We start from the raw sequence: 14,765 nt of genomic DNA on the forward strand, positions 1-14,765 counted from the left end.
CTGGCTCATCACTGACACCATTCCCAAGCGCCTTGCCCCTGTCACGCCAGCCTTACCTGACAAATCCCAGCCCTGCTTTAACTGACGGGCTGCCTGCTGAAATAACTGTCTAAGAGTTGCGTCTCGTAGCCCTCGCCTATGCGGGCTCCCAAGCTCTAGACAACCATTTCACAGCTTACCCCCTTTCTGCAAACCCCGGTACCTCTTCCCCAGCTCTCATTCTCTCCTAATGGGCTTGCTCCCTGCTTCCCCAGGGAATTGGATGCATCAGAAAACTAGATCTCTCTGTGCCCATAGCCTGGCTTCCCACCAGTCACTAGAGGGGAAGAGCTCCTTCCACTGGCACCAGATTCCACCCCTCTGCTCACTCTTTCCCACGTCATAGTTGCTCACAACCCACCGCATTACGGTATTCCCAGGGGCGCCCAAACACGGCGGTGTCTCCTTCTGAAAAAGATTTCCTTTCTAGCCCAAGGGCCTCCTGGAGATGTTGCCCTGTTGCTCTCTCCCCGCGATGGAGATCGGCTTGCGGCCTCCCGCTCCTCTCTTCCCATCCCTCTAGCACTCACCCGAGTCAGAATTTTCAATCTGTTCACCAAAGCCACTCTTGTCAAAGTCCCATGTTGCCAAATCTGTCAGCGGCATTAATTCACTCAGTCGCGCTCACTCCCTTTCAACCTTTCTGCACTTGCTGGGAGGGACCCCCATTCCCAGGACCTCCTGGGCTTTCCCCCAGTTGCCCACCTGCCCCTCAGAACCCTTCCCTTCTCCCTGAATTCTAAAGACTGGAATTGCCCCGGGGTTGGTCCTTGGGTCTCTTCTCTTCAGCTGTATTCACTCCGGACTTTAACTCCCATCTTGGTGCTGTTGACTCTGTCCTAGCAAAAAGGCCATAGGTTTTTCCCACGGGACATTTTGTCGGGAGCGTCCTCTGTGCTGCAGACAGCTGGGGTCCCCTCGTTTTCACTAATGTACAGTGTCCCACGATACAGATACTACAGCTGATTTGTTTATCCGCCCTTCTGCTGATGGACATTTAGTTCCCTCCGCCTCCATGTGCCCACACCTCTTGCAGCTAGAGCTGGAGTCTATTTTCCCGAACCCTTGAATCTGGGCTGCCTTGGGGCTTCCTTCCCCAATAAAATGCGGCAGAATTAACTGTCAGTTCTGACCTGAGGCCTGAGGAGGCCTCTCCTGCTTCTGATCTCCTTTCTTCCAGTTTCCTGGCTATGATGATGTGTAATGTCCCCTAACCTCTCTGAGCCTCAGTCTTCTCATTTGGCAAATGGGCATGATAGCAATCCCTGTCCTCTCTACCGACAAGTGGGCCATGTAGTTTTAATGGGAGACCAGGTATCTATGGTCTCGTACAGATGCCAGTGGTCTGCGAACTTGTAAAAAGTAGTGCGTGTGAGGTTCCCGGGGCTCATCCAGCCGTGGAGAGCACGCCCATTGTGGATGTCCGGGTGTTTTCTGTGTCTGTTCCCCTGGTGGACTGGGAATGTCCCTCCTTTCCACTTGCCTGTCTCTGGCATATGCACATCAGTGTTTAAATTTGCCTCTGGCTGATTAGAAAAAAGAGTTCTCTTTCTGGTGGCACACGGCCAGGGGCTTGGGCCAGGTGGCCTCTGGAATAGGCAGAGGGGTGGTCCTGGCCTGAGGGTGCCGAGATGCTGGTGGTGGCTGCTGGGGGGAGGAGGGTAGAGAGAAGGGACTGCAGTCTCAGGCACTATGTGACACCTTCCTGCTCGGGACTGCCACCTACCCCGCCTTATCAGCTGACGGCCTATTTTTGTAGGCGTGTTTGCATCTCTCACCACCCGCCGGGAGAGGTGTTGGTAATGACACCTGTGCTGCTTCCTGGGCTGCTCAGGCCCCATCCGAGAGCCCAGGGGACAGTCCAGCCAGGGCGCCAACTCTTGGGAACCCTGGAGAATGCTCAGAAACATGCCACCGATCACCATGGGTCTCGGACGGTCCTCACCTGTCCCTGGTGAAATGACAACTATTTCGGCAAAACAGTGAGGTTTTCACCCAGTTAAATTTGTCCCACCTAAATGTTTTGCCATTTTATTCCAAAAGTGTACCCTCCCTCCCTCTCTAGTGTTAAATATCCCTTCTAGATGATGACGAGAACACGGACGATTTCTTTAAATGAACTTACTCGAGGAAGTGGAACGTTGGCCGGCTCCTCCGGCCCCCATCGGGCTCTCATTTACCAACCTGTGACCCCTGAGCACTTTAGACCTATTGCTCCAAGGAGAAAAGTCGGGGCCTTGGGCCCTCGCTCTGACAAAGGCAGGCTTCAAACCCGGGGTGGATGCAATCGGAGAGGTGAGCAGCCCCTCTGCTGGGACATGGGAGACCAGGGCCAGCCCCTCTTCTCCCGCGGAGGTGCTGTGTGGCCACGGGAGACACCCTCACCTTCTCTGAAGCCCTGTTTCCTCATCTCTAAGCTCAACGAGTAACCCAGGCCTGTCTCTCTGAATGACGTGAGGGCCAACACGTTCATTAGTCACACCCCAAGGAGCACAGCCGGCGGGGCCCCCTCCGCCTGCCTGCCAGCTCTCTCCCCTCCCGGTTCCTTAGACTCTCAGGCCAGGGGACCTTCAGCAGCGTCCTCGGCAACTGGCTCTTCCCCGATGTGCCGGGCAGGGAGGGAGACGGCCAGTGGGTGAGGAAGGAAAGAGGGATGAAAAAGAGAGAAAAGAAAAGCGAAGGATGTGCGGTGAGGGGTGAAGGAGGAGGGGCAGCCGCTTCTGAGGACCCTGGTGTCGCCCCTGCCCCTCCCTCCACGGACCCCTCTCTCCTAGCAGTGGCCCTGGGGGCAGTGGCCCTGGGGGCAGTGGTCCTACAGTGCAAGACCCCAGGGGAGGACATCCAGCCTTAATCCCTCTTTGTATTCCCAGCCCTACGCCTGGGGCTCCCAGTAAATGCTCCAATGATCACCTTTGGGACTGGGTTGCAAATTTCTCTTGCTCCTGCTCCTAGACTCTGGGCTCAACTCTGTATCTGACCCATATTTATATTGTCTCTCTAAAAGAGGGCTTTTTCTTGGGTTTATATGTGTTATTTCCATTTAATTCACATCAAACCCTGTGAGATTCCTGCCAGTGTTATTATCCCCACTTTACAGGGAAGGAACCTGAGACAAGGAGAGGTGGCCATCTTTCCCCGTGTTCCACAGTAACTAGAGGGTCCAGAGTTCAAATCCTGGCTTCTGTCTCCAGGGCCGTGTGCCAAAGCCCTTAATGCAATTGAGAAGAATGACTCTACTTTCATTGTATAATGGGGCGGTTCCCTCACTCAGCTGTTGCTTAGTAAACTCATCTCCTGACAGCTGGGTGGTTTCTGCTCAGGCCAGACGCGCATACATAGTTTCCATCATCCATAATCCGCGCTGCATTAATGGTGATTGCTTGGGTGGCCAAAGAGGGCCCTCCCACAGCAGGAAATTACCGGGGGCCATTCATTACACAAGCTCATTCCCGGGGCTGAGGGACAGGAAATGGCCTGAGTCCCAGTCCCAGGTAAAGAGACCCGTGCTGGCTGGGCTCTGCCTCCACTGGCTGTGTGGTCTTGGGCAGGTCACGCGTGCTCTCTGGGGAAACGGGGAGGTTGAAACTCATGCTCCTCCTAAATGTCCTTTGCAGGTAACAGAGCAGAGATAAAGGAGGTGGCCCCAAGGGGTAGAGAGACGGGATTCAAGTCTTGGCCTTGCCTCACCTAGAAACCCTTGACCTAGGACGGCCATTCACTTCTCCAAGTGGAGCTCCCCCAGACAATCAGAGATTGTGGTGCCACCCTCGGGGGGCTGTCCTGAGCAGGGGTAGGGAGCATGTTGTTTAAAAATTAACGAGTTCTGTGCAAATATGTAACCTTCATGCTATCATTAGGACCTCCCAGCCTCTGCCTCCCAGGAGCTCTGAGCAAGACGTCTCCAGCCCCTGCCAGCAACGAGGTGTTTGTGGCCGTCCCGCCCGGCAACGCCAGTGGCCTGCACCCGCCGCCAGCCTTCTGCCCACCTCCATGTGCCAGCCTCCAGGGACTGTGTGGTTCGAGGAGCCACCGCTGAGGGCGCAGACGCCAAGGGCCACCCAGCCTCCCGACCTGCGGCCCAGGGAGACGTTCCTGACCTGAGAGCCCAAAGCTTTAGGGGTAAGACTGGCCTGTCCGAAGGGCCTGAGGCGCAGGTGCTGAGTAGGGAGGGGCGCCCCAGCACCAGAGCATTCCTGCACACCCTGGAGGGCGGGCAAGCCGTGGATAAATACTTAGCGAGGACTTGAGGACTCAGCTGTGCACTAGACAGACAAGGACCCCTCCCTGTGGGGCTCACAGAGAGTTAACCAGTAAACTAAGGTAACTCCAAAGAGAGTAATGAACTCGAAAATGATGGATGGGGCGGGGCAATGCTATCAAGGGTGTAAGAAAGGTCTCTTGGGGAGGATGACATTTAAGCTAAAACCTAGCTCCTGGGCTGAAGCCAGCCAAGGGAAGGTCTGGGGGCAAGGGCTCCACATGTAGAGAGAACAGCAAGTGCAAAGGCCCTGAGGTGTAAAAGAGTGTGGCTTGTTCAAGGACAAAAGATACGGTTGAGTTGACTGGAATGCAATGAGCAAAGGAGGGTGAGGAAATGAAGTGGTGGGTGAGGGTCAGCTCCTACTGAGCTGAAAGTCCAGGGAAGATGGCCTCTAGGACCTTCTCCAATCTCAGATGGCCTTGAGATACTGGTCTCTGGGAGGGAATAAAATATTACATAGTAGGTGGGTGGATGGGTGGATGGATGGATGGATGGATAGACAGGTAGATAGACAGATGATAGATACACGTAGTCACCTATATACACACATATAGTGTCTTCAGTTTGTCCCTTGGCCTCTGTTTCTCCAAGTGGAATATGAAAACATAGGTTAAGCCGTGGAGAGGGGAGGAGGGAAGAGCAGGAGGGCAGGAGCAGGAGGATAGCTCTTATTTATTAAGCACCCCCAAGAGGTGCGCGCACTATGCCCAGGAATTGGCATGCATTGTCTCCCCAGAATCTCATCGCCACTTTGTGGGACAGGTTCCCACAAGACAGGTTAGGAAACTGGGGCTTGCCAAGGCTAGGTCACTGGTCCAAGGCCACACAATTGTGAAGTGGCATCCTGTACCCTAGGATGACCTGACTGTCAAGTTCGACTTTCAACCCCACGGCTCCATAGCATCCAGGAGCTTGGCCTTGAACACACTGGACCCCAAGAATACAACTCCTGCAGTTCACAGTCAGAACTGCCTATGTGTGCTCCTCGCTGGTTTGGGTAGTGGGGAGCACCCTGTCCCTGAGGGAGTCCATTTAAAGTCGGAAGCTGGAAGGGGCTCCTGGGTCAGGCAGAGATTGAATCCAGGGACCTCCAGTGTCCCTTTCCACTCAGTCCTAGAATTCACTCATTACCCAAAACATTTGGAAAGACATGTGGCAGAAATCACCAGAAGCCCACATGTCCCCGTCTTTGGGGAGACCATTCCACTTCTGGGAATGGGTCAGTGCGGTATTGGTAAACCTCCTCTTGGAAAACACCACCACCAAAAAGAACAAGTCCAGATTTCAGCTGGGTGGGGTCAGCGCCAACCCACAGGTGGATGGAGCAACGACGGACACTGAAATGAGAAAGATGCTCCAGGAGACGCTCAGGGCAGGATGGGGAGGAAACGGCGAGGCGTCGCGCAGCGAACGCTGGGCGGTGGAAATGAGGGCGGAAAACCCGGGGCGCCCCTGAGCGATGCTCCAGAGCCCAGGGGCCGGCGCACAACGCAGGACGCAGGGCTGCAGAGACACGGAAACGGGGTGAGTCCCGCAGGCGGCGGGAGCTGCCTTTTCTTCTTGGGACTCTTTCACTTCTTGTAAAGATCTCTCGGAAGAACGGAATCGGCTTCTTCCCGAGGCCCGGGCGAGGGGGCCTGTCCTGCGCGGCCGGCAGGTGGCGGTGTGGAGCCCGCCCGCCGAGCGCCGCCCGGGCCTTGGGGATGCTCTTCAGCCCGGCGGCGCCCCCTTCTGGGCAGGAGCTTGCGTGAGTGCGGAGTCATGGGGGGGCAGCGTCCAGGTTCACCCCTCCCCGCACCCCCAGTATATTCTTCTGGGCACAGCGGCTTCTGGGGGTGCGGGGCTGAGCCTAAGTCTAACTCCTAAGCCCCAGGCGGACCCCACGCTCCCGGCAAGGAGACTGGCGTGGAGAAGGCCCCCCGAAAGGGTGGGGAAGGAGGGGGTGGGTGCAGAGGGTAAGGACACTAACTGCCTGTGTTACCTGGATCCTAAGCCTCACCCTGGGTCCGAACCCCGGCCTGCAGGAACCCAGCACCATGAGCTCCCTCAGCTGGGGGTCTGAGCAGCTCTGAAGGCCCTGACCCCATTCCTCTGCCCACCCCTGGGCAAGTCCCTCAGTCTCAGGCCTCTGCCCCCTCATCTAAAAACCGGGCCCATAGTTCTGGCCCTGCCTACCGTGTAGTTTGAGGAAATCAAGAGCTAATGCACGTGGGAGCCAATTACCAAGCCTTGATTCTGCACCAAATGGCGACTGTCGTTTGCAATGACTCCTCCTTCGGAGAAGGGCATCCTTGCATGAGAGGGACATCCCTCCAGTGAGTGGTGGTTCCCAAACCCGGGGCACGGTGGCTTCCTTCTCTTGTCCCAGGCTGCCTCCAGCAAGAGCTCAAAACCCCAAAAGCGGGCCAGAGGAACAGGCACATATCTAGAGCAGGGCCGTCACCTGGCCATGCTGCAGGGACAGGCTGTGGCCCATCGGTGCCCAAAGTTGAGGGAACTGTCAGCTAACGAGACTTCTTGATGGTTCGCTTGCCAGGTGCCAGTCTTCCCCAATTAGACTAGATGCCCGTGAGAGCAGGGGTCTTGTCTGCCCTTCTCAACTCTGTTCTGTTGTTGGCACATCCCTGCCGCTCAGTAAATGTTTGATGAGTGAATGTTTGAAGGCACAATGCCTTCCCTATGGGGCTCTGGTGGTGTGATGTCAATGAAAACGTCTTGCAAGCTTCAGCTAGTTCCCTGGTCAGGGGCGCCTATAAGTAGAGAGATGCCAAGGCACCTGGCCAGGAGGCAGAGAAGGGGCAGCCAAGAGCTACTGCCCTCTCCTTGGCGCCTAGGCACGTGTGTCCTGCCCAGTGTCCTGGCCAAAGCCTCACAGGAGTCCCCTCTCCCCCACACAGTCCATCATCTCTGGGGCCCTCTCAGTGGCAGCCGAGAAGAACCACACCAGCTACCTGGTAAATCTGACCAGGGGACCCGGGCCAAGGGTAGGGCCACGGCTGGACTCCACCCACTAGGACCCCAAATACATTCACCCATTCAGCTCCTTCCACAAGCACTTCTTGGGGGGCTGCTGAGTGCCGGGTGCAGGACAGCACCCAGACAGCCCAGACAGAGCCTGCCCTACCTACCTACGCTTTCAAAATGCACTACAGGGCAGAGAGTGATGGCCCTCAAACACAGCGCTCATGGTCGTTCGGAGAAAGGGAAGCTGCAAGAGGCCCTCCTGGAGGAGGTGGTAGCTAAGCCGAGCCCCCGTGGGCAGGAAGGATTGAGAACCACCGAAGGAAAAGCATGACGTTGCAAGGAGGGCTGTGGGCAGGCCTGCTGCAGAAACCACGCGTGGTTCCATTTGACCGGGGGAACGATCTGGGAAGGGAAGTGGGAATAATTTAGATGCAGAGATGCGTGAGGGCCGGGCACCGTGGAAGGCTCTGGTGCCTTCTGCAGGCAATGGGGAGGTGATGGAGGCTTGGGTGGGAGCCTGCAGAGCAGGGCCATTCTCCTGAGGTTCTGGGGAAGGACGGGAAGAATGGAGAGGGGTCACCAAGAACAGGAGCCCGTGGCACTGCCCCCAACCGTGGGAGGGCTGGGTGCGGGAGGCTCGGGCTGCCCGGCCTCTCTTTTTCTCCTTGCCTCTTCCCTCTCCTCCTTTCCCTCCTGTCTCTCCCTCGTGCAGGTGAGCAGCAGCCTGGGGACGAATATTCTCGGTGCCAGGGCAGCCTTTGCTGGGACGGCCATTCTGCTCATGGATTTTGGAGTCACTAACTGGGTGTGTTTTCAGACGCCCCCAGCAGTGGGAAAACAAAGAATGGTAGAGCCATATCCAGGGGGTGGGGAAGGCAGGAGCTTGCAGCGCCAGGAGGCCAGGGCCCTGGGCACTGGCAGGGCCTGCCAGTCCCACTAGACCCCATGAGCATATTGACCCCATGACCCTGCCCCAAGCATGGGCTAGGGGGGGACAAAGAGACAGCCTGGTAGAGTTAGGGGAGGGCACAGGACCGGCAGCAGGAGGACTGGCTCCAGCTCCAATTCTGCCACCAACTGGCTGTGTGACTGTGGGCAAGTTACTCTCGCTCTGGACCCCCTTCCCTCCTCAATTCTAGAATTCTCGGCTTGCCTTAACTATGGGGTTTGGTCCCCAGGATGTGGGCAGGGGCTATCTGGCTGTGCTTACCATCTTCACCCTCCTGGAGTTCTTCATCTCAGTCATTGCCACCCACTTTGGGTGCCAAGCCACCCATGCCCAAGCCAACACGGTGAGTACTCCCACCCCGACCTGGGCCTCTGAGAAAGGCTGTTCGCTGGAAAGGCTCTCTGCTTCCAGACCCTTTCTGATTCCCTCTGGGGAGCAACCCAGAAGGAAGGGGCTTCCATGAGCTTCGCTCTTAGAAATGGAGGCGACCCGAAGTCTTTGCTGGAAGATGGGGCTATTTTCCTCATGGCCACAGGGGGCGCCAGTACCAATGCACCCACTGCTCTGTGAGCCTTGATGCAGAGCAGTGGGGGGTGTGGGGCCCAGGGGACAAGTGGGGGTGCTGCACACAGATGGACCCTCCAGAAGTTCATGGGTCATGAGGGAGACAGGGGGCATTGGAAAGGACTGCATGACTCCCCGGAAACTGAGCTTCCCAAACACTGGCGCACCACGAAGCCAGAAACGTGGTAGAGGAGGGCATTCGGGCATGGGAACCAGCTGGAGTAAAGGCTCCTTCGGGCAGGAAAATGAAGACCATGGGAAGTGAGGCTATTGAAAGTCTTCTAGCAGAGACAGATGTGTTCAAAGGGGAGGGTTAGTAGAGCAGGGCTCAGGGAAATCGATCGAGAGGGTTTGTCCAATGCAGAGGAGTGCAGAGCCAACCAGATGAAAGAACTTTAACTTCTAGAGAAATGGGACTTTTGTCTGTTTTGTTCACTGCTGTATTCCCTATGCCTGGGTCATAGTTGGCCCCAGTAAATATTTTTGGAAATACCATTTGAACGGATGACAGTTGAGTAGCCCATTCAGACAGACTGCAGGGTTCATTGCCGGGGTGCTGTTCTCAGGATGCCCACAAGAGGGCACTATTGCAGCACCTCCCTGCTGGCCGAGAGCCCTCTAGGGCTGTCAATTGGGTTTTCTTTTTCTTGGCAGCCTGTGGTTTTTCTGCCAAACTTCAACATCCCCAGCCCCGCGGCCTCTCCGCCCCCTGCCTATGACAGTGTGGCATATATGCCCAAGGAGTCCTGGGAGTAGATGGTCACTCCAGCCGGTGGGTGTCCCGCCTTTCCCCTCTGGGCCCAACCTCTCCCCACCCCCACCCCCACCCCCACCCCCACCTGGATCATCTGGGGCAGCCCCTCCCCATCCTCACATATTGTGGCCCCGGAATGAAGCCTTCCCCGGGACCTCTGTCCCACACATTCCCCACAGTGGTTTCTTTCCTGAAAGAGCTGGTTGATGTCAGGGGTGAGTGTCCCTGGCCCCCATCAGCTTCCTGGAAGCACCCTTCTGTGCTGCTCGGCATTTCTCTCTGCTCATTGGGGAAGCCCCCGTCTCAGTGGGAAACAGGTTCAGGGGCTGCCCTGGCCCACAGACCTGGGGAAGGTCATTAAGCTCAGAGAGCCCAGAATCCTCCAGAAGGGAGCAATGAGCCCAGCTGCTGCAGGGGCCTGACCTCGTGACTCGGGCCCCAGGAGCAGCTCCGCCCTTGTAACCTGCTGCCTTGTCATTAGGCCTGTTTTCCCACCAGGAAATGAAAGCACCAAATCAGGTGACATATAAGCCCCCCCCCCAGCTCCCCTGGGCTCCCAGAATCCCGAAGTCCTGATCTAAGCCAGGCGCTGTCTCCCCACTGCTCCAGAAATGCTCGTTTCCTTTACCTATAGACTAGAGTGGGATGGGGAGGCTGACGCCAGCCCCCTGTGCCCGTCATTGTCCACAGGTGCACAGTGATGATGGCACCGCACCGGGGGGCTCAGGGCCTCCTGTGCCTTTCAGCGCCCCGTCACCCTCCCCCAGCCTGAGGAGCGAGGCTGCCTCAAGGTTACCATGAGCTGGGCTGGGGCTGGGGCTGAGGGGACACCCCACCTGGTATCAGAGGCCCTGGCGGGTGGCCCCTCGCACCCACACCACGGACCGGAAATCAGTCAACAGTGCGGTTACATTTTGAGCTGGTCTCACTGCAGTGACTTTTTCTTTTTAACTTCGGGGGCTTCTGAGAGTTGTCTTGTATTTATCAGAACACCTGGCAGCTGTCCGTTTGTCACAGCAAAAGGGCGTCTCTGGGGTCTGGGTTCTGTGTGGCGTGATCCTTACACTTGTTCTGTCCCTACCTGAGCCCAAACAAGCAGGCATTCGTGTCCCTGCTCTGCAGCTGAGGACATGGAAGGTTAAAGAGGTTAAATCAAGTCCCCAAGGCCCCAGTTGAGAAGAGGCAGTGCTGGGATTTGAACCCAGCTCCATGTGTTGTCATGGCTCCTTCCACATGGCTCCCACAGTCCAAACCCAAGTGCTTCCCACCCACCCCTTTCCCCTCCCTCTTCCTTCCCAAAGCCTGGGACGGGCCCCATTCCCCAGCAACCCCACTTCTTCATCTAACAAGCTCCAGCTCCTCCTTCAAAACCCGGTTTTAGTGTTGCTCCTTCTGTGAGGTCTCCCCCAGGAGGAATAGCCAGCTAGGTGGCTAAGTGCCACTCGGCCACGGGGCTGGGACCAGGGTGGGGCAACTGAGGGCCCATTTAAGGAGGCACTACCCCCAGGGGCATGCAGGGCAGAGTTGGGGTGGGGGTCACAACAAGCTTGGGCTAAAATCAAGAGAGGCTTGAGGACATGGAGCTGAGAACTTAAGCCCACCAAGTATAGAGTTGGGGGAAATGCGTTTAGCACCGGCCCTTCTCATAGAAGAGATCAGAGACGTTTTAACCGAGGGGAGACGTTTGGAGAGACGGAGGGAGGAAGGGAGAAAATGAAGGAAGAGGCAGTGTCCTCAGGCTGGGATTGTCACATCTGTCCCCTGCCGACAAGTCCCTCCAGAGATGTGGAGGTCAAGACCACAGGTCAAGTAAGAGGAATTAAAGAGCCGGACGGTTTTCACATCCGGGCTGTGACCTGGAAACTGCGCGGTCCCTAGAGATGTCCTGCGTCCAGACAGCTCGGAGCCGGAACGTGGGGCTGAGATGGCCGAGCCTCTGCTGGGGACACGTCACAGGGTCCTGCACTCCCCTGCGGAAGGGTGGTTGGGAGCCTCCTTCGACTCCGTCCGCTGCAGTTACACTTTTACGCATTTAAATTGTGAAACTCAAGATGCGATCAATGTGCTTCGTTCCCTCCCAGCTTACAGAGCCCCAGCCGGCCCTGAGGCCCTCAGCGAGCGTTCATCTCCATCTTCTAACGTCGGCCCGCAGTCTCGCTCCCATCGCCGCGCGGAAATTGCTTTCTCCAGGGCTGTGCCCCTCCGCCTGGCTGTCACCAAGGTCAACGGCCTGGTGAGGCCCACGCTGTAATAACCCCTCCACCGTCACTTAGGCGGTGCCTGCCCTGGGCTCCGCAGAGCGCTCCGCACATTCCCCGCGTGAGCTCAGCAGGTGCTTTGGGTGCCCGCTGTGTGTCCAGGCTCCGGGGACACCAGGCCTTAGCCTGGAGCTCACAGGAGCTGCCTGGCCCCCTCCTGACCGCCCCCAGCCCCCGCCCCGACCTCTTCTGGAGCCCGCTCAGCGTCCGCTTCACGTCCCGCTGCAAAGGGATCTCCGCCCCTCGTCAACCCAAACCGCGTGCCCGTCGGTGTCCGCACCAGAACCCCAGCGCCTCTCGGTCCCCCGCGGCTCCGGCAGCCGCCTGAACAGTCCCCCGCTGCTGCTCCCCGCCGCCCTTTCTCGGCTCGGCCCTCGCTCCCCACCCTCCTTCCAGCGCCTGTGGGTCACCGTCTCTGTCCGCCTGGGTCTGGCATCAGCCTCCTCGCCCCCTACCCTGTGTCCCCAGCTCCCAGCTGGCCCAGCCCCAGCCTGGGTAGCAGCCAGAGGGAATTTTCTGAAGTTATTGCCCTGCCTAAAGTCACTTGGGGCTCCCCTTTGCCCTCAGGCTGAAGTCCAAATGATCTGGCAAGTTTCCAAAGCCCTGGAGACATCTCGGGCGCACCTGTCCCCACCCTCCTCTGCCCTTGACCCCGCAGCCGTACTGAACCTGTGAGACCCTTCTGCCTGGAATGCTGTCCCCTGCCTGCCCCCCTCACACATACTCCCCTGTTTGTCCCTTTTAACTCCCAATCCTCCTTCAGAGGCAGGTATAGATGCCACTTCCTCCAGGAAGCCTTCCCTGGCCTCATCCCTCACAGGACGGCTGCCAGCCCAGCAGGTCTGAGAGAAGGTGGGCGTGACAGCTAAGTGAGTGTGCGGACATTGCTCTCTGCCTGTGTGCGACACGTTTAACATAAAACATGCGTGACACCTGAGCGTAGTGGTTCCTGAGAGTGAGCGGCGACTGTAGTACTGATTGTACACGGCACCTAACACATGCCAGGCACTGCTTCAAGCATTCTGCATAGTCTAACTCGGGTAATGGGCTAGCAACTTGATAGGTATTATTATCCCCATTTTGCAGAAGGTAAAACTGAGGCCCAGAGAGGTCAAATAACTTGCCCCAGGTCTCGCAGCGATGAAGTGGTAGAATCAAGATTTGAAGGCAGGCAGCCCCCACGTGGCTCTGAGGCTACGCTGTGCTCAGCAAGCGGAAGTCATACGTGCTGGCAGGGGTGACCCTCTGGGGTGCCCCCTCCTTGGCACAACAGTGTAGAGAGATGGAAAGGAGCCAGGTGGAAAAGGAAGAGCCCAGGGTGGGAGCTGGGGGCGGCCAGAGTCCACCCACACCTCTGCCACCAGAACCGCCACCACATCGGGCGCCATCCTCAGGGGCAGAGCAAGGTGGCTCCCCCAGATCAGCCCGGTCCATTTGTGGGCCATGCCTGGGTCCTGATTCAAACAAATCAAAGGTCACAGATGCTTGTAAGACAAACAGAGAAGTTCGAACGCTGGCTCGATGTTTGAGGCCTAGTATGTTGCAAAAGCTGGGCCGGGAGAGGTTTTCCCGACGCCTGGGGTTGAACTTGCCCGTGGGGAGAGCCCTCTGACTGCAGCGCGGAGCTCTAGGGCTCGGGGCTGTGGTCGCAGGTACACGGGCCTCCATGAGCAGCAGGACCAACTCTGTCATTCGCTGTGTGACACGTGGTCACGCTCTTGCCGCAGAGCCCTTCCTTATCTCAGAGATAAACACTAGACGGAGGGCGTCAGAGTTTTGCTCACCGATAGGGGAGGAGGGTGGGAGCCAGTGAAAGAGACGGGGCAGGAGCTGAGGACCACTGAGCTGGGGATGATCATGGTACGTGGGGTCCACTGCGCCATTCTCCCCACTTTTGTGACTGCTTGAGATTTCCCCAAGTTGGATCTTTTCAAAGGCTCCACCTCTGGCTCTGTGAAGATTTTACTATCATCTTCAGTCCGTCTGTCTTGCTCTGTAAACGGGTTGAACTGTCGGCATCTGACTTGCCAAAGGAAATCTGCGGCTGTGGGGTTGGGGGGCGAGATTTCCACCTGCCTGCGTTTGGGGGGTGACAGGAGCTTTGACAGCTCACAGGCAGCTGAGGTGGGAGGTGGGGCTGGGAGGGAAAGGATCCAAAGTCTAACGTTATAAATAAGTTCTGGTCATCAGGCTCCGTCTCCGTGGGGCCGACGTGAATCCCGACGACAGAGCCGTGCAGGCCCCGGGCCGGGTGAGTGGTCCCCGCAGCAGGAACCAGGAGCTGTCGGTCAGGCTTCTAGAAGCAGCGCCTGAGACAGGATCCTGTGGCCGCTGCTGGGCGAGGGAGTGCTTGGGGAGAAGAGGAGCAGGGCCAGCAGGGCCGGGCGGCGAAGGGAGCCAAGGGCAGGTGTGGGCTGAGCCGCCCACTCGAGTCCGCGGGATCCTGGGGGGGGGGGGGGGGCTGCCCCGAAGCACAGACTTGGTCCCACCTTGAGGCAAGGAGGCGAGGCTTTTCTCCTCCGTGCTGCAGGGTTGGGAGAAGTAGCTCAAACTCCCGAAAGGGAGCAGCTGTGAGACCTTAGCACCCACAGTTACAGCAGCTGGAAATGGGTGTCCACCCCATGAAGAGGACCCGGGAAGCAGGGGCACCCATAGCACGTACCCCATGGAGGGTCTCACTAGCGCCCTGCCCTGCGGGAGTCACTGACCATTGCAGCTGGGGTGGGAGGGGGCCTCAGCCATTTCCACTCCGATCCTAGGAACTCACACACACAGGCAGTTTTGAGGAAGCAGAGCCCCAGAGAGGAGGTGGGACTTGCCCAGCACCACCCAGAGTTGTCCCAGGCCTCCTGCATCCCAGAGCAGAGCCTCCACTTCCCGCAGGTCCCTTGCTTTTTGCAGGTGAACCTCTCTTTATACCAGCTCTCTGTCCGAAGGTCTGGGGGAGGCTGGCTTTGGCACATTTACAGCTATTTC

At 57.6% G+C, this 14,765-nt stretch overlaps 1 protein-coding gene across 1 annotated transcript; it reads left to right on the plus strand.

Moving 5' to 3' along the window:
- Nucleotides 1-3,883: 3,883 nt before the first annotated feature.
- MS4A15 (membrane spanning 4-domains A15) lies at nucleotides 3,884-9,533 on the plus strand (the record flags this gene model as incomplete). The annotated part of the gene is given in 9 exon segments (XM_081154906.1): nucleotides 3,884-4,007; nucleotides 4,010-4,137; nucleotides 4,141-4,158; nucleotides 5,887-6,009; nucleotides 6,015-6,047; nucleotides 7,198-7,254; nucleotides 7,977-8,069; nucleotides 8,443-8,556; nucleotides 9,432-9,533. Coding segments are annotated over 9 exon segments (792 nt in total).
- Between the last annotated feature and the right edge of the window lie 5,232 nt (nucleotides 9,534-14,765).

Source organism: Miniopterus schreibersii (genome assembly GCF_964146895.1).
Source record: "Miniopterus schreibersii genome assembly, chromosome: 12".
Taxonomy (NCBI): Eukaryota; Metazoa; Chordata; class Mammalia; order Chiroptera; family Miniopteridae; genus Miniopterus; species Miniopterus schreibersii.